Source organism: Chrysemys picta, chromosome 10 (genome assembly GCF_011386835.1).
Source record: "Chrysemys picta bellii isolate R12L10 chromosome 10, ASM1138683v2, whole genome shotgun sequence".
NCBI classification, from domain to species: domain Eukaryota; kingdom Metazoa; phylum Chordata; order Testudines; family Emydidae; genus Chrysemys; species Chrysemys picta.
In genome coordinates, this window is record NC_088800.1 from 88421645 (window position 1) to 88439886 (window position 18242).

General features: G+C 40.2%; 1 protein-coding gene across 11 annotated transcripts in view; it reads left to right on the forward strand.

Moving 5' to 3' along the window:
- The window catches only part of UNKL (unk like zinc finger), a 144523-nt gene that overhangs the window by 85192 nt on the left and 41089 nt on the right, over positions 1–18242 (forward strand). For all 11 annotated transcript variants that reach the window (XM_065560379.1, XM_065560383.1, XM_065560380.1 and 8 more), the window contains one exon: positions 10853–11030. In XM_065560379.1, the coding sequence (XP_065416451.1) occupies positions 10853–11030 (178 nt within the window). The remainder of the gene's footprint in view (positions 1–10852; positions 11031–18242) is intronic.

Consider the following 18242-nt stretch of genomic DNA (forward strand, 5'->3'; position numbering starts at 1 on the left):
TGCCTTCCTATTCCAGTGGATAGGTCACATGTACTATTCTCTCCTTCCTGTCCCGCTTGTGCACAAGGTCCTACAAAAGATCAATCAGAACTGGGTGCGTCTCATTCTAATACTCCTCTACATCGGAATTGGCCGGAAAGAAGGAACTGAGGGGGCGCGGGATTGGCTGTACCCTTTATACCGGCGCTATGAGCATGCAGCAACAGAAGGCACCCGAGCTGCCATGACAGGTACCAGTGAGGGGAAAATGTCCAGCTGCTGTGCTCAGGGCACGCACATACCTACAGTGGAATGGACATGTGTAACATATCTCAAAGAACAGTAGTTACAGAAAGGTTAGTAACTTTTTTCTCTCAACAAGAAAACAGTTAATTGCCTCTCTTGTGCCCATGAACTTCTATGTCACCTCTCTCCATTGAGAGTTACTGGGCAGATGCCCATAGAATTCCAGTGAGGCTGCTCTTTTCATTTTTGTTCTGTGTTTATTTTATTGCCATTTCACTACAGTCTGATGTGTAGCTCCAGTATGAAGATATCATTCTTTTTCAGTTGATTTTAAATGCATGAGGAGCAGAAAAGCTGTGAGCAAGTGGTTAAAGAGGAAAGTAATATGTAGGGGTAGATTGTAGCCGTCCCTGTGCAGGTTCACAAGGGATTGAAGCCCCATCACTTGAGATATTTAAAATTAGGCTGGATAAAGCAGTAGAAAATGTCCAAGAGGAAGCAAACCTTCCCAAGTACAGAGATTAACTAGATCAGTGGTTCTCAACTTTTTTTCATTTGCAGACCCTTAAAATTTTTCTAATGGTGGCATGGACCCCTTTGGAAATCTTAGATATAGTCTGCGGATCCCCAGAGGTCTGCTGACCCCAGGTTGAGAACTACTGAACTAGATAGTACAGGAGCTCTTACAATTCTGGATTCTATGAAATTTCTACATTTAAAAATGATTGGAAACTTCATAGTGAAAGTCCATCTAGCGCGCTGCTCTATAGGTTAATTCTTTTGGAGAATGTGCAGTGTAGTTTTCACAGTAAACCATAATACTGAGGGCTTGTTGTCGTGGGACGTTACTGCACAGCAAGCCAGAGAGTGAATCTACAGTGCACCAGTTTGCCACACAGTAAAGTCCTGTGTGGACACTGCTACAGGACTAAAAGTTCTGAATGTGCTTTTGATGTACTGCTGTTTGAAACTGGAGTACATCAGTGTACTATGGAACTTTTAGTGTGCTGTAGCAATGTCCACATGGGATATTACAGGCAAACTAGTGTGCTGTGGATTCACATCCTGTCTTGTTGTGTTGTGGAGTAACATTGCATGTAGACAAGCCCTGAGACAGTGTTCTGAAAGGTGTATAACAGGCTCCAATGAAATTCCAGGTTTGATAGCTTAGCTTTTTAAAAATGTTTTGAATGTAGATGGGATCCCACTTTTGAAACTTTCTTTTCAGTGATGAACGTTATCTTTTCTGTAATCATTTTAAATCAATTGTTTACTTTCTGTTAATTTATCAGTTAAATCAAAAATCCAATCTCTTAACTATAACTAGGGAAAAAGTTAACTCACTTCCCAAACAAAACTACAGTAAATACACTTTATTGAATTATCTATGCTATGTTTTCAACTGTGCTCCTCCCTGGAAATGTTTGTGCATTTGTGTGCCTGCCATTTAGTGTAAATTGATGCAGTCCAAAAAAAAAAATGCACTTCTGGCATCTCTTGAAGAACAAGAGATAAATCCTCTTTGACAGAGGTGGCTTGGCATTACCCAGAGAGAGGGCAGTGAACTCCCCCAAAGGCAAAGGAAATACCCGGCATCACTTCGCAGCCTGTATATCATATAAAGTGTTCTCAGTATAAGCTGTCTCCCTCCTCTTCCCACCTCCATAAAGAGATGCCAAACACTTCTTAAATCAAGATGAGATTAGATGAGATACAGAATAATCATGTATATACATACACCACTAACTAATCTCCTAAAATCCTATCTCAGGACAAGCTGGGCTCAGTGTGAAATATGGGAAGGATTCTTTGCTGGTGTTGTGAGCAAGACACGAGAAGTTATTCTTCTGCTCTGCTCTGCTCTGGTTAGGCCTCAGCTGGAGTATTGTGTCCAGTTTGGGGCACCGCTTTTTAAAAAAGATGTGGAGAAATTGGAAAGGGTCCAGAGAAGAACAACAAGAATGATTAAAGGTCTTGAGAACATGACCTATGAAGGAAGGCTGAAAGAATTGGGTTTGTTTAGTTTGGAAAAGAGAAGACTGAGAGGGGACATGATAGCAGTTTTCAGGTATTTAAAAGGGTGTCATAAGGAGGAGGGAGAAAACTTGTTCACCTTAGCCTCTAAGGATAGAACAAGAAGCAATGGGTTTAAACTGCAGCAAGGGAGGTCTAGGTTGGACATTAGGAAAAAGTTCCTAACTGTCAGGGTGGTTAAACACTGGAATAAATTGCCTATGGAGGTTGTGGAATCTCCATCTCTGGAGATATTTAAGAGTAGGTTAGATAAATGTCTATCAGGGATGGTCTAGACAGTATTTGGTCCTGCCATGCGGGCAGGGGACTGGACTCGATGACCTCTCGAGGTCCCTTCCAGTCCTAGAATCTATGAATCTATGATCTCTTCATTGGTTATGGCAAAGTCCTGGTAAGAATTATAGAGGGGATATCCTTAGAAGATTATAGGAGTGTTTGCCCAGGGCACAGGATTGAACCTCAGAAAAGTAAGCAGATCTTCAGATGTCTCTCAACTTGCAAAGGAAGGGGAAAAAAAAGAGAGGTTTAATATTTTTTACTATCTTTTATATACAGCAGAAAAAGAACACAGCTTTTTATGACTCTTGTTTCTCTTCAGAGGACCTAGTGGATGGAGCACTGGACTGAGATTCAGGAGACCTTGGTTCTATTCCAGACTCTGCCACTAGCCTTCTGGGTAACCCTGGACAGGTCACTTCACCTCTCTGTGTCTCAGTTTACCTATCTGTAAAATGGAGATAATGACACTGACCAGCTTTGGAAAGTGTTTTGAGATCTGCAGATGAAAAGCTCAATATAAGAACTAGGTAGTTGTTTGTTTGTTTGTTTATTTATTTATTTATTTATTTATTAATTATTATTATAAAACATAGCAAGACACATTGTCTGCCCCAACCAGCTTCAAATCTCAGGCACAAAGACAGAAATTCAGGTAAGGAAAGGTATGGGGATAAAACTGCTGGGGGAAAAAAAACAAGATAGGAAGGATTCCTGGAAGGAAGTGGGTTTTAAAGGAAGGATTTTAAGAAGTAGAGAGAACGTTTGATAGATAACAAGTGGTGGCATGAAAAAAAGTATGAAGCTGAGAGAAGGCGATAAAAAGAATAGCATGGAAAGAGGAGTGTACGGAAGAAGAAGGTAGGAGTGGGTGAGATGTATAGAGGTTTGAACTGAGTCAGGTCAAGTAATATGGAGGAATTGATTGTTACACTTGAAGCAGGAATTATGGGGTGAAATTCTATGGCCTTTGTTATGCAGGAGCTCAGACCAGATGATCACAATGGCCCCTAATGGACTTAAAACCTATGAAAATAACATTCATAGTGTCCAAAAGAAGGAAAAAGAAAAAAAGTGGACAGAAACGAGTAAGGATTAGAAACAAAGGCAACTCTGATTTAGTGACAAAATCCAGACTAGATAACTAACTGTATTAATACAGCAAGCTTTCTTAGTATCCCTGAAGATGAACCTATGGTATAGCCTGGCTACAGAACCTCAGGTTGTTCTCCAGTTCCCCCACCACTCAGATGCCAGAGAGGTATCACTCATTCCGCAGTGGTGGGTTTCATATAAGAACCTAGATAAACAATAATTAGGGCCCTACCAAATTCTCTGTCCGTTTTGGTCAATTTAACTGTCATAGGATTTTAAAAATAGTAGAAAGCAACGGAGGAAGAAGTGAGGTTCTTACCCACGAAAGCTTATGCTCCCAATACTTCTGTTAGTCTTAAAGGTGCCACAAGACCCTCTGTTGCTTTTTACAGATTCAGACTAACACGGCTATCCCTCTGATACTTAAAAATAGTAGGGCTGTCAAGCGACTAAAAAAATTAATCGCAATTAATCATGCAATTAATCACACTGTTAAAAAATAATAGAATACCATTTATTTAAATATTTTTGGATGTTTTCTACATTTTCAAATATATTGATTTCAATTACAACGCAGAATACAAAGTGTTCAGTGTTCACTTTATATTTATTTTTTATTACAAATATTTGCACTGTAAAAAACAAAAGAAATAGTTTTTTCAATTCATCTCATACTGTACTATAGTGCAATCTTTTTATCATGAAAGTTGAACTTACAAATGTAGAATTATGTACAAAAAATAACTTCATTCAAAAATAAAACAATGTAAAACTTTAGAGCATACAAGTCCACTCAGTCCTACTTCAGCCAATCGCTCAGACAAAACAAGTTTGGTTACAATTTGCAGAAGATAATGCTGCCTGCTTCTTGTTTACAATGTCACCTGAAAGTGAGAACAGATGTTTGCATGGCACTGTTATAGCTGGCATTGCAAGATATTTACTCGCCAGATGCACTAAAGATTCACATGTCCCTTCATGCTTCAACTACCATTTCAGAGGACATGCTTCCATGCTGATGATGGGTTCTGCTCGATAATGATCCAAAGTAGTGCGGACCAACGCATGTTCATTTTCATCATCTGAGTCAGATGCCACCAGCAGAAGGTTGATTTTCTTTTTTGGTGGTTCGGGTTCTGTAGTTTTCGCATCTGAGTGTTGCTCTTTTAAGACTTCTGAAAGCATGCTCCATACCTCATCCCTCTCGGATTTTGGATGGCACTTCAGATTCTTAAACCTTGGGTCAATTGCTGTAGCTATTTTTAGAAATCTCACAATGGTACCTTCTTTGCGTTTTGTCAGATCTGCAGTGAAAGTGTTCTTAAAACAAACAATATGTGCTAGGTCATCATCCGAGACTGCTATAACATGAAATATATGGCAGAATGTGAGTAAGACAAAACAGGAGACATACAGTTCCCCCCCAAGGTGTTCAGTCACAAATTAAATTAACACATTATTTTTTTAACGAGCATCATCAGCAGGGAGGAATGACCTCTGGAATGGTGGCCGAAGCATGAAGGGGCATATAAGTGTTAGCATATCTGGCACATAAATACCTTGCAACACCGGCTACACAAGTGCCATGCGAACACCTGTTCTCACTTTCAGGTGACATTGTAAATAAGAAGCAGGCAGCAGTATCTTCCGTAAATGTAAATTAACTTGTTTGTCTTAGTGATTGACTGAGCAAGAAGTAGGACTGAGTGGACTTGTAGTCTCTAAAGTTTTGCATTGTTTTGTTTTTGAGTGCAGTTATGTAACAAAAAAAATCTATATTTGTAAATTACACTTTCATGATAAAGAGATTGCACTTCAGTACTTGTATGAGGTGAATTGAAAAATACTATTTTTTTTGTTTATCATTTTTACAGTGCAAATATTTGTAATCAAAAATATAATGTGGGCACTGTAAACTTTGTATTCTGTGTTCTAATAGAAATCAAATATATATTCAATATATTTGAATAGAAAAACATCAAAAAATATGTAATAAATTTCAACTGTTATTCTATTGTTTAATAGTGCAATTAACAATTAATTGTTTTAATCGCGATTTATTTTTTGAGTTAATGGCGTGAATTAACTGCGATTAATCGACAGCCCTAAAAATAGTAAATTTCATGATTTCAGCTATTTAAATCTGAAATTTCACAGTGTTGTAATTGTAGGGGTCCTGACCCAAAAAGGAGTTGGGGAGGCACAATGTTATTGGGGGGGGTTGCAGTACTGCTACCCTTACTTCTGCGCTGCTGCTGGCGTCGGCACTACCTTCAGAGCTGGGCAGCATAGAAGTAAGGATGGCAAGTTATGGTATTGCCACCCATACTTCTGCGCTGCTGCCTGCAGAGCTGAGCCCCCTCAGTTAGCAGCCACCACTCCGGCTGCTCAGCTCTGAAGTCAGCAGCGCAGAAGTAAGGGTGGCATGGTATGATATTGCCACTCTTACTTCTGCACTGCTGGCTGGGCACTGCCTTCAGAGCTGGGTGCCCGGCCAACAGTCGCTGCTCTCCAGCTGCCAAACTCTTAAGGCAGCGCAGAAGTAAGAGAAGTAAGGGTGGTAATACCACAACCCCCCTAAAATAACCTTATGACCCCCCTGCAACTCCCTTTAGGGAAGGACCCCCAATTTGAGAAATGCTGGTCTCCCCCGTGAAATCTGTATAGTATAGGGTTAAAAGCACATAAAAGACCAGATTTCATGGTCTGTGATGCGTTTTTCATGGCCCTAAATTTGGTTAGGCCCTAACAATAATTAATAAATACTTAACATTTATGAAGCTATTTAATCTTCAAAGCCTAGGAAAAACAGAAGCATAACTGGTTTGTTTATACAGGATTTTGCATATTTAAAGTGCTGTATAAGTGTTGAATGTAATGTTACCACTTTTGACCCGAGTGGCTAGCCAAAAATTTGGGATCTTTGCAGGTTGTTCCAGTTAGGAGGAGAAATTGACATTAGGTATTTCAGGCAATTTTGTTTATTTACAAAGAATGTACAAAGTCCTGTTTCCCTGAACACAGTAGGAAGCAAACAACAGGAGACAGTTCCTTCGTTTGCTATTCCAAACCTGTCTTTCCAGCCAGCATATAGGCGCCGACTCCGTGGGTGCTCTGGGGCTGGAGCACCCACAGGGAAAAATTAGTGGGTGCTTTGCACCCATCGGCAGCCAAGCTCCCCACCCCCCCTCCTCATCTTGCCTCCTCCCCTGAGCGCGCCACATCCCCACTTCTCCTCCCAGTGCTTGCTGCCGCAAAACAGCTGTTCTGCAGCGTAACAAGCTCTTGGAGGGAGGGGGGAGGAGCGGGAACACGGCGTGCTCAGGGGAGAAGGTGGGGAAGAGGTGGGGCCAGGGCGAGGATTTGGGGAAGGGGTTGGAATGGGAGCAAGGGGGAGGCAGGGCAGGGGTGGAGTCGGGGGCAGAGGCGGGTCGAGCACCCACTGGCACCAGCAGAAGTCGGCGCCTATGAGACAGCACTCTGTACCCAGCCAGCTTTTTTCTCTTCACTTTCTCTCAGGCCTACATTACCAAACTGCTGTCAGGGCTGGCTTTAGGACCTGCGGGGCCCGATTCCACGGTCCAGGTCTTCGGCGGCACTTTGGCAGCGGGGGGTCCGCTCCGCGTCTTCCGCGGCACTGAAGGACCCCACCACCACCGAAATGCCGCCAAAGACCCGGAGCAGCCCCCCCCCGCCTCCGAAATGCCGCTGGAGTGGACTGCCGCCAGATTAGCCTAATGTGCGGGGCCCTCTTAGATGCGGGTGCGGGGCCCCCCGGGGAATTGGGGGAATCGGCCTAAAGCCAGCCCTGCCTGCTGTTACTGTCTGATTGGCTTTCTCTCTCTGCTTCAGCTTGTGCTGTTTCACGCTCACTCTCTCACATAGATACCAAAACAGTTTCACCAATCAAAGTGCTAGCCCCTGCATTTGAAATCCCTTGGGCTTCTACTCAGATTTAGCTTCTACTCAGTTTTGCCATGTGCCTGTGTTTTGGGTGCTACTCTTACTGTTTCAGCCACCTGATTACAATGGCTTCTTTACATTTATCCTGATTGTAATGCAGTAGCCATGTCTGACCCATAACAACAAGGTTTAACTCAATCCATAAGAATAAGAATTGAAGTGCTAGTGACTGTTATAGTACAGGTTGCTTGATTATTCTTATTATAAACCCTATTTTCATTTCTGAAACTTCCTCTTTCTGGCTGAAATCTTCTAGGTCTCATCTCTCCCTAAAGATGATTTTTAAAAGTTGGAGCTGAAACAACTATATCATATTTAGGTCCACAAGTGAGAAAACATTTTCCCACTTAAAAATAAGTGATTACACTTTTTTTAACCATGCGAGCACCAAAACAGTTGGGGTAGGAAGTGCAGAGAAATAGCCCTCTTTAGAAATGCTTGGTTTCATTGGGCAGAGATGTGCATCACTGAAAATTTTACTTTGTACATGTGTAATATTGGGGGTATAGGGTTTTTTAATACTTTTAACCAGTGTTCTAAGGGAAGGAAGACTGCACTGCACATGCATACTTGGTTAGCATAGCTAACAGTGTGCTGAGAATAGTTGTCTCAAATACTGGGCTGCTGTTAAGGTGCAAACTAAGGCCCTGATCCAGCAAACAATTACACATGTGATAACTTTATGCACGTGACATGTCCTGATAACTTCACACATAAGTTGTCCCATGTAAATCAAACACTTGTGTACATGTTTGCAGGATTAGGTAATAAATGTAGTTCTACCTCATTCTATCTACAACTACATACCAAAAACTACATTAACATACTTTTAATGTTGCAAATCAAACAGTCAGAATGTAGGAAATGCTACAATTAAGGTGGCCTGTGTATTCTTAATTCTGCCCCCTTGTGCATTATGATTATGGATATGATTTTGTCACGGTAAAATTAGGCAAACTTCACGGAGCAGTCATGGTAAAAATATACAAAATCAGGGTATGGTCACGGTTGGGGCTGAAGCCAGAGCCGAAGAAGTCACAGAGATCTGTTAAAGTCATGGAATCTGTGACCTCCATGACCAAACCAGATCCTTAGTTATGACACAGTTTTGAAGAATATGATTACATACTATTTTTTCCTCATTCACTGCACAGGATGAATGGTGCTCACATCATAAGATACTCAATATTTTGTTTTATCCTCAATCTTCACCATGTGGCTCCATGCTGTATTTACTGCACACCATTCAAACTATGCTCTGAATATGGAATTATTAATTTCGTCATGAACTTTTCTGTGGCACTCCTGATGGTAGAATCTTCACGCTTCACTAACATTAATGAATTTATCTTCACAACATCCCTATGAGGTAAGGTGGTATTATTATTTCCATTTACAGATGGGGAAATGAGGCACAGAGACATTAATTTCAGAATAGTACGCAATTTTTGGGTGCCCAATTTGAGATGCCTATGCCCTGATTTTTCAGAGAACTTAATATTTTATAGCACTTTATAGGTTCAAAATATAACTCCCATTGACTTCAGTTGCAGCTGAGAGTGATGAGACCTAAGATCTGATTTACAAAAGTACTAAAGTTAGGCACCTAGAAAATGGGGACTACCTAATTGGTGACCACTTGTGAAGTAAGTGTTAGATTTAAATGTCTTTCCCAGCATCATATAGGAATTCTGTGGCAAAGGAATAGGATTCTATCCATGCCTCAGGGTGACATTCAACTGCATTAACCGCTAGACCATCCTTTCTCTTGCTGCAGTCCCCTGTCTCATTCATTACCTGGCTACTTTTCATAGATTCCTGTTTCACTCAAACACTGGGATACTTGGGAAGCAAAGTTGTAGATCTGGGAGTATTGGCATATTGATGACACAGCATACTCTATAGTATTTCACAAACAGAAGTTGGTCCAATAAAAGATATTACCTCAGCCACCTCGTCTCTCTAATATCCTGGAACCAACATGGCTACAGCTACATTGCATACAACAGTCTTTCCAAGCATTCTATCATAGGTTGAATGAAAGAGGTGATTGAACTGAGAATTTAAGAGACTTCACAGTTGAGAGCTAGACATCACATTCATTAGTGCACTAGAAATGCAGACTTAGATCGAACTTTCAAGAAGGAGATGCAACTCCCACCATAACCCTTTGAGATGCACGCAAAAGAAATTGATGAAGTCAGTATCATACACTATCCACTTGTGCAAGATCTTGAGACAAGTCAACAGTTCCCCTTTATGGACAGGATCAGAAAACTACAAAAATATCTACTAGTATCAACATGCGTATTTGGCCTTTGTCCATTGCCATATAGAAATTGTTTATCAGTTCTACAACCAGTCTCGTTTCCATAGTATGTCCACGTCTGAAATCTGATTGGAAACCACCAAAGATATTGGTACAAATCAGTTTACCACTTCAGCAGAGAACTAATGTATTAATGCAGATTCAGTGCTCCTGAGTCATAGGCACCAATGAAATAAGTTACTGTTCCATACACTGTTATTGAAACTTGATGATATTATTTTGTTAATTTTTTAAATCAAAAGACAAAAAAAAAGTTGGGTTCTGCACAAACTCACTCCAAACTTTTTGAAACTTAATTTTCCTGTTCAGAATGTTAACTGGTGACATTTAATAAATTTGTAGGGAAAAAACTATCTTGAATCAAAGACATAACCTCTTTCCTTGGGTCAACAGGGCTCAGCTAGAGGTAAGCAGCACAGGGGTACAAGCGCCATATGTACAGTCATATTTTGACACTACGCTAGCTAACTTGGACACTAGCTTCAGTAAGATATAGGTGTATGAGTCGGTATGTTTATGTCTAGGAAATGGATTAAATGACCTAATGCCTCTAGGTCTTTTACACCTCAAATTTCTATGATCATTTTTATATGGGAATACAGAATTGACTTCAGTCACCTCTTGCATGGATTTTTTTTCTTTTGGAATTGTTCCTCAGGCTCCAACTGTCCTAGCCTGTTGTATAACTGCCTTTGTGACATATATTTTCTGGGAGCAATTTCCAGACTGTTGGAATGTGCTAGCTGTGTCAAGCACATTTGCTGCCAAATACACAGGAACATGATCCTAAATTCATTAATTCCATAGATTCTCTGTTGTGCAAATTTAAATAACCTATGTAATGTCTCCCAAATCTTTGTTTTTAAGATTATTTTAATAATTTTGTTTACAAATGCATTTTGCTTATTTTATTTATATATTTTTAAACAGAACCATCTCAGTGTTTTTTCAGTGGTTAATCCACTTGCTTCAAGTATAACCTCCAGTATAACTTCTAGTCTGGCTTCCAGTATTGGATCAGATAATTCATCCCCAACAGCTCTCTCAGTTATCAGTGCCAAAGCTCTCCCATTCTACCCTGGCAGTAATACAGTTGAATCAGTTATAGGTAAGTCTGAGCATTTCCTCTTTTATTGCACGTTTTGTATTTTTTTCAAGATTATTCTATTTTAATATACGTTCAGAAAATGCATACTGAAAAGGGCGGTTACATTTTTACATATTTGGTTTATTATCTGCAATTAAAATTAATACTTGGAATTGATTTTAATGTTTTTCCAAATCAGCAGCTTTTGTAAATTCTCAGATGGAAATTTAGGAATTATCAACCTGGAACAGATCAGTGGACCATTTAATCTGGTATTCTGTTTCTGATAGTGGCCAATATTTAAGAAGTTATAAAACTTTGATAATGTATCTAATTGTGCTCTTATAGGAGAGGGGTTATTCTCCTGATTCCTGCTGGTGATCAGTTCATGCCATTGAACTTGAGGACGGATATTATTTTACTATTTTATTCCAGCAAGTGTAATTGCCGATTATGTTCTATTAATAGAAATGTGAATTCTTTCTTTGAGTGATTGTCCCTATATATTCCATTCTTAATGCTCATGAGATTGGAATCTTTTGGCCAGCAGCGTCCATCGGGGCTGTGCATGTGCCCTGAATGTCCTTGTGCCCTGTACTGAGGGCATAAATCCTAGAGCATGCCCAACTGTCCCTCAGATCCCCCTTCACCACCCGTAGCTGGCAATGTCTGTGTCATGATGCACTCACAAGAACTTGCATGCATCTGAAAAAATGTTTTTTTTTTTTACCCACAAAATCTTATGCCCAAATAAATCTGTTAGTCTTTAAGGTGCCACCAGACTCCACGTTGTTTTCACAAGAACTATTTTTTTACATAATTGTAAACAATTAGTATTACTAATATTTACTATAGTTAGTGTAGTTTTTGCCTGTTGGCATATGGGCTTGTTGTTTTTGTTTTTATTTTCAGATTTTTGAGGGAAAGTATTTTTTCCTGGTACCAGTTATAATGTGTTTTCACGTCCCTGTGGCCCGCGCCGCTTCCCGCAGCTCCCATTGGCCATGAATGGTGAACCGCAGCCACTGGGAGCTGTGGGTGGCCGTGCAAATGTAAACAAACTGTCTGGCGACCAGCCAGTGGATTACCCTGATGGGCCACGTGCAGGCCGCAGGTTGCCCTACTGTCCTAGAAAGTTTAATGAGAGCCCCATTTGAGCCGTTGGCAACTTGCTCTTTGCTATATTTATCCATGAAGATAATATTTAAGTAGCAATTATCGGCCAAAAGAATTGGGGAAATACAGGAACTTATGGCAGGCATTCTTCATAAAATATTCCATAAGGATAAGGCCCCATCCCAAGTTCTTGCATAAAATAGTCGCTGATTTTCATTTGAACTAAATTAATTTGCCAGATTTCCGCTCCCCCTCCCCCCAAACACATTTTAATCAGGGGGAGGTTAGTTTACATATGTTAGATGTCTTTAGAGCACTTTTGTACTATTTACATAGGACTAAATCGTTTAGAGTCTCCCCAAGAAATTTTTATGGCATTTCTTGATGAGGCTCATTATTTCAACCCTCAGGCTTTTGATAGTTTCATTAGTCTATTATAAGCTAGCCAATTCAGATTCCACCAGCTCATTCCAATAGGGCTCAGGCATCATCTGTGGCTTCCTTGGGAAGCATACCCATCTCAGAAATACACAGGGCAGCAACTTGGGGTTCAGTCCATATCTTTACAAAACATGTTCCCTCATTGAAGCATCAAGATATGATGCTGCTTTTGGCAGAGCTGTGCTACAGTCTTTGTTTAGGTGAACTCCAAACACCCACCTCCTCCTCATTAGGTCAGTGCTTGAGAGTCACCAAGAGTGGAGTATGTATGGAAAATCACTTGAAGAATAGGGAATGGTTACTTACTTTACAGTAACTGTGGTTGTTTGAGATGCTCCTTCCTTCCCTGCTACTATGGAGTCCCTTAACATCTGGATTCTGTATTGACAACATAGCTAATGGGTGGTTGGGCCCATTCTACCCTTTGTGCCTTTGGTACAAGGCATGAGGACACTAGGGGCACATGCATGGCCCCAATAGGCATGGCTAGCCAAAAGAGTCTGGTCTCGAGATCATGGGGTCCATGCATATCAAGAGTGGAATATATGTATGGACAGCACATCTTGAAGAACCATCGTTATTTTAAGATAAGTGACTTTCTTCCTTTTTAGAACCTTCCTAAGCTGTTAGCCTCACTAATACATAAGTGAATTTCACAGCATAATTATACATTAGGTAAAAATTATCTTTTTAATTTTTAAGTTTGTTGGCTCCTCTTTTGTAGCCCAAAGTGTTTAACAGCTATCTGTTCTCTTTATTAGTTAATTTGCTGTACTTTGATAACTGTTCCACTGGGCAGTTAGCTTGCTTAAAATGTTGAAAGGGCATATTCTTTGAGTATACAACATAACTACAATGTTAACTTAAACACACTCAAGATTAAATTGCTGTATGCTACAGAAGATGGGTATTTTTCTGTACAAGAGTTCTCCATGATGGCTCATTCTCTCTTGCTCACATTGGTATAACTAATGTGAAATCCCTCATAATGCCCCTCTCTTCCAGCACACAAATCTTCCTGCCCAATTCCACTGAGCCCAATGGGTTTTGCAGCTAGAAGGGATAAAGGTGTTTACCCTCTCAACCGAAAAATGCACCTGCACGCCCCTGACAAGAACCCAGTGCTTACATCTCAGCTTTTAGAACCCATCCAATTCCTCCTGAGTGTTTCTTAGCTGCTAGTTAGGGCTGTGAAAGTTATATTCCTGGTATAATTTGCTTTGTTGTTTTAGTTAGCTAATAAATGTGAAAAGCCAGGTGTGTTCTAAATAAAATTGGATTGCATCTTCTTAAATTTCTGTATTAGAAATTCAGTTAGATGGGTCAATTCTTACAATTAAAGCTCACATTTGAAGTTTCCTGTTATGTACATTATGTTTACATTCTTATCTATGAATGACTGTAGGAAAGTTGGGATAAAGACCCGCTAATTATTGTCATTCACAAAATTTTTATTCTTAAATCTGTCAGGAGCTCAGACAAATTTGGGAATAAAACTTGTGAAAAAAAACAAAATTTACAGGTGTTCAGCAATGCATTGTGCTACGATACATGCTGCTGTTTTGGGACCCAATTCAACTCCTATTAAAGTCAATGGAAAGACTCTCTCTGACTTTAGAGCAGTGGTCCCCAAACTGTGGGGCATGAACCCTAGTGGGACATGGAGGAACGTTTTGGTGGTGCACAGTGGGCCAGCCCCCATGGTGGGAGGGGGAGTGAGTGCCATGCTTCCAGCCCTGCTCCATCCCCAGACCAGCTCAGTCTCCAACCCTGTTCAGCCCCCAGTCCTGCTCCACCCCCAGCTCCACTCTGTCCCCAGACCAGCTCTGCTCTCATTCCCTCTCCATCCCCAGACGAGCTCCGCCTCTAGCTTCAGCTCCTCCCCCATCCCCAGTTCCGCCCTCAGCTCTGCCTTCAGACCAAGCTCCACTGCTGAGGAAGCCTTGGCTGTGCAGTAATGGAAGGTGGGGAGGCGCGGACAGATTCCATTAATGGTAAGGGGGGGACATAACTAGAAATGTTTGTGCACCACTGCTTTAGAGAGTGAGTTAGAACTAACCCTTTGTGGTATGAGACGTTTCAAGTCTAGAGCCTTTTATCTGCGTTCTCAAATGAAACTATCTGCATCCCATTCAAACAGGTCTCTCGCTTTTTTTTGTCCTTTACATGATAGATAAGATCTATCTGGATTGACAGAGGAGGATATATATTGCTTTAGAATTTGCTTTGTGTATGCCATTTTATACTGTGATTTTTTACAAGAATTTTATTAAGTTATCTAGTTTTATGATTTATACTGCATTATGGGCGTGCATGGTGCTTTACCATATTTAAGTACAATTAAGGCTGTGCTGAAAGCTGATTGATGCGTGAGAACGATTCTGAGGAAAATCCAATCAGCAGAAATTACACAGAAGAAACAATTCAATTGAAATCTTTAGAATCTGTCATTATTATGATTATTTGTGGTGTGTGTGTAAATAAAATGAAGCGCTGCCTGAGCTCAAGTTTATAATCTATGAGCATAGATGCTCTCATTCCCTCCTTTTTATTCTCCCACCATCTTTATTCCAGCTATACCTTCAGTTCTTCTTCCCTTCTCATTCACCCAATACCTCACATTCACTCTCACCTTCTTTCCAACACCCTCTCCCCATCCCATATCCTCTTCCTCACTTTCACTCAATAATTGACCCAGGTATCTTTCTTTTTCAAATCACTGTCTTTCCACTTCCTTGGAAGGTGAGGTTATTTGCTCCCTCTACAAGGCAAGGAGGCATTTGTATTGTATTAAAGAGGCTTCCTTGCATGACAGACACTGGGCAGTGTGTAGTACCCATCAGCAATGTACGTGGTTATGTATCTACGTGGTTTTGGGGAACCTTGATTACTACTAATTTTAATTATGTATTGTATAAGTGTCCACTTTGTGTTATAGAGCACAGTGGACAGGGTACATGTCATAACAAAGCATGGGGATGGGGGGGTTGATGGGGTCCCTCTTTCATCATGTCATGATAAAGTTCAACTAGGGCTGTCGATTAATTGCAGTGAACTCAATACGATTAACTCAAAAAATTAATTGTGATTAAAAAATTAATTGCAATTAATCATACTGTTCAACAATAGAATACCAATTGAAATGTATTAAATATTTTTGGATGTTTTTCTACATTTTCAAATACATTGATTTCTATTACAACACAGAATACAAAGTATACAGTGCTCACTTTATATTATTATTTTTATTACAAATATTTGCACTGTAAAAATGATAAAAGAAATAGTATTTTTCAATTCACCTCATACAAGTACTGTAGTACAATCTCTTTATTGTGAAAGTGTAACTTACAAATGTAGATTTCTTTATTGTTACATAACTGCACTCAAAAACACAATGTAAAACTTTAGAGACTACAAGTCAACTCGGTCCTACTTCTTGTTCAGCCAATTGCTAAGACAAACAAGTTTGTTTACATTTATGGGAGATACTGCTGTCTGCTTCTTTTTTATAATGTGAGAAAGTAAGAACAGGCGTTCGCGTGACACTTGTGTAGCCAGCATTGCAAGGTATTTATGTGCCAGATATGCTAAACATTCATATGCCCCCTCATGCTTTGGCCACCATTCCAGAGGACATGTTTCCATGCAGATGATGCTTGTTAAAAAAATAATGAATTAACATTGACAAAACGCAAACACAGTACCAATGTGAGATTTCTAAAAATAGCTACAGCACTCAACCCAAGGTTTAAGAATCTGAAGTGCTGTCCAAAATCTGAGAGTGACGAGGTGTGGAGCATGCTTTCAGAAGTCTTAAAAGAGCAACACTCAGATGCGAAAACTACAGAATCCAAACCACCAAAAAAGAAAATCAACCTTCTGCTGGTGGCATCTGACACAGATGATGAAAATGAACATGCGTCGGTCTGCACTATTTTGGATCGTTATCGTGCAGAACCCATCATCAGCATGGATGCATGTCCTCTGGAATGGTGACTGAAGCATGAAGGGACATGTGAATCTTTAGCGCAGGGGTCGGCAAACTTTCAGAAGTGGTGTGCTGAGTCTTCATTTATTCACTCTAATTTAAGGTTTCGCATGCCAGTAATACATTTTAACATTTTTAGACGGTCTCTTTCTATAAGTCTATAATATATAACTAAACTATTGTTGTATGTAAAGTAAATAAGGTTTTTAAAATGTTTAAGAAACTTGATTTAAAATTAAATTAAAATGCAGAGCCCCCCAGACCGATGGCCAGGACTCAGGCAGTGTGAGTGCCACTGAAAATCAGCTTACGTGCCACGTTCGGCACACGTGCCATAGGTTGCCTACCCCTGCTTTAGCGCATCTGGCATGTAAATATCTTGCAACCCCAGCTACAACAGTGCCATGCGAATGCCTGTTCTCACTTTCAGGTGACATTGTAAACAAGAAGCAGGCAGCATTATCTCCTGCAAATTGTAACCAAACTTGTTTTGTCTGAGCGATTGGCTGAAGTAGGACTGAGTGGACTTGTATGCTCTAAAGTTTTACATTGTTTTATTTTTGAATGAAGTTATTTTTTGTACATAATTCTACATTTGTAAGTTCAACTTTCATGATAAAGAGATTGCACTATAGTACAGTATGAGGTGAATTGAAAAAACTATTTCTTTTGTTTTTTACAGTGCAAATATTTGTAATAAAAAATAAATATAAAGTGAACACTGTACACTTCGTATTCTGTGTTGTAATTGAAATCAATATATTTGAAAATGTAGAAAACATCCAAAATATTTAAATAAATTGTATTCTATTATTGAAGCACTGGAATGGGTTACCTAGGGAAGTGGTGGAATCCCCTTCCTTAGAGGTTTTTAAGGTCACGCTTGACCAAGCCCTGGCTGGGATGATTTAGTTGGGAATTGGTCCTGCTTTGAGCAGGGAGTTGGACTAGATGTCCTCCTGAGGTCCCTTCCAACCCTGATATTCTATGATTCTATATTCTATGATTGTTTAACAGCGCGATTAACCATGAGATTAATTTTTTTAATTGCTTGACAGCCCTAAATTCAACCAAATAAAGAAAATAGGACAATGTGTGCTTATAGCTCTGAACTTTCCACGAGCAGCAATGAGTGGGGAGCCAGGCTGAGAGAGCTGTTTACAACTTCAAACTGCTTCCACCTACTTGCCCCTAGGATTTCCACTGGGTTGTCTGTTATTGCCGCAGCCCAGACTTTTCACAAAGAATAGAAACAGCAATAAAGGTGGATAAGGACTGAGGGTAAGAGCCTTTTAGAACCTCCGACTTCACATTCACCCATAGATCTAGTTCTCCCATAGACCATCTGTTACTATGGGTCAGCTCCCAGACTAGCTTCCAGAGTCTATTGGTTTTGATTTTGAAGAGGAAAAAAGGAGGCCTATTAAAAATAGAAACATTGTTTTGACTGAAAGTGTTCTGGGTGGGAGTTAGGTGAGGACAGATCTAGTCCATTGTGGGTTGACTAGTAGAATCAAGAACCATGATAGCACAAAGGAGCATCAGGAATCTCCTGCCAACCACAGATGTGATGAAATGAAGGAGAGCAGAGATGGAGAGGTTTTTCTTAAAAGTATGTTTATCATGTTCTGGGCTGCATCACTGCTTGCCTTGCAACCCTGAGTGCCTTAAACTGTTCTGTTGCT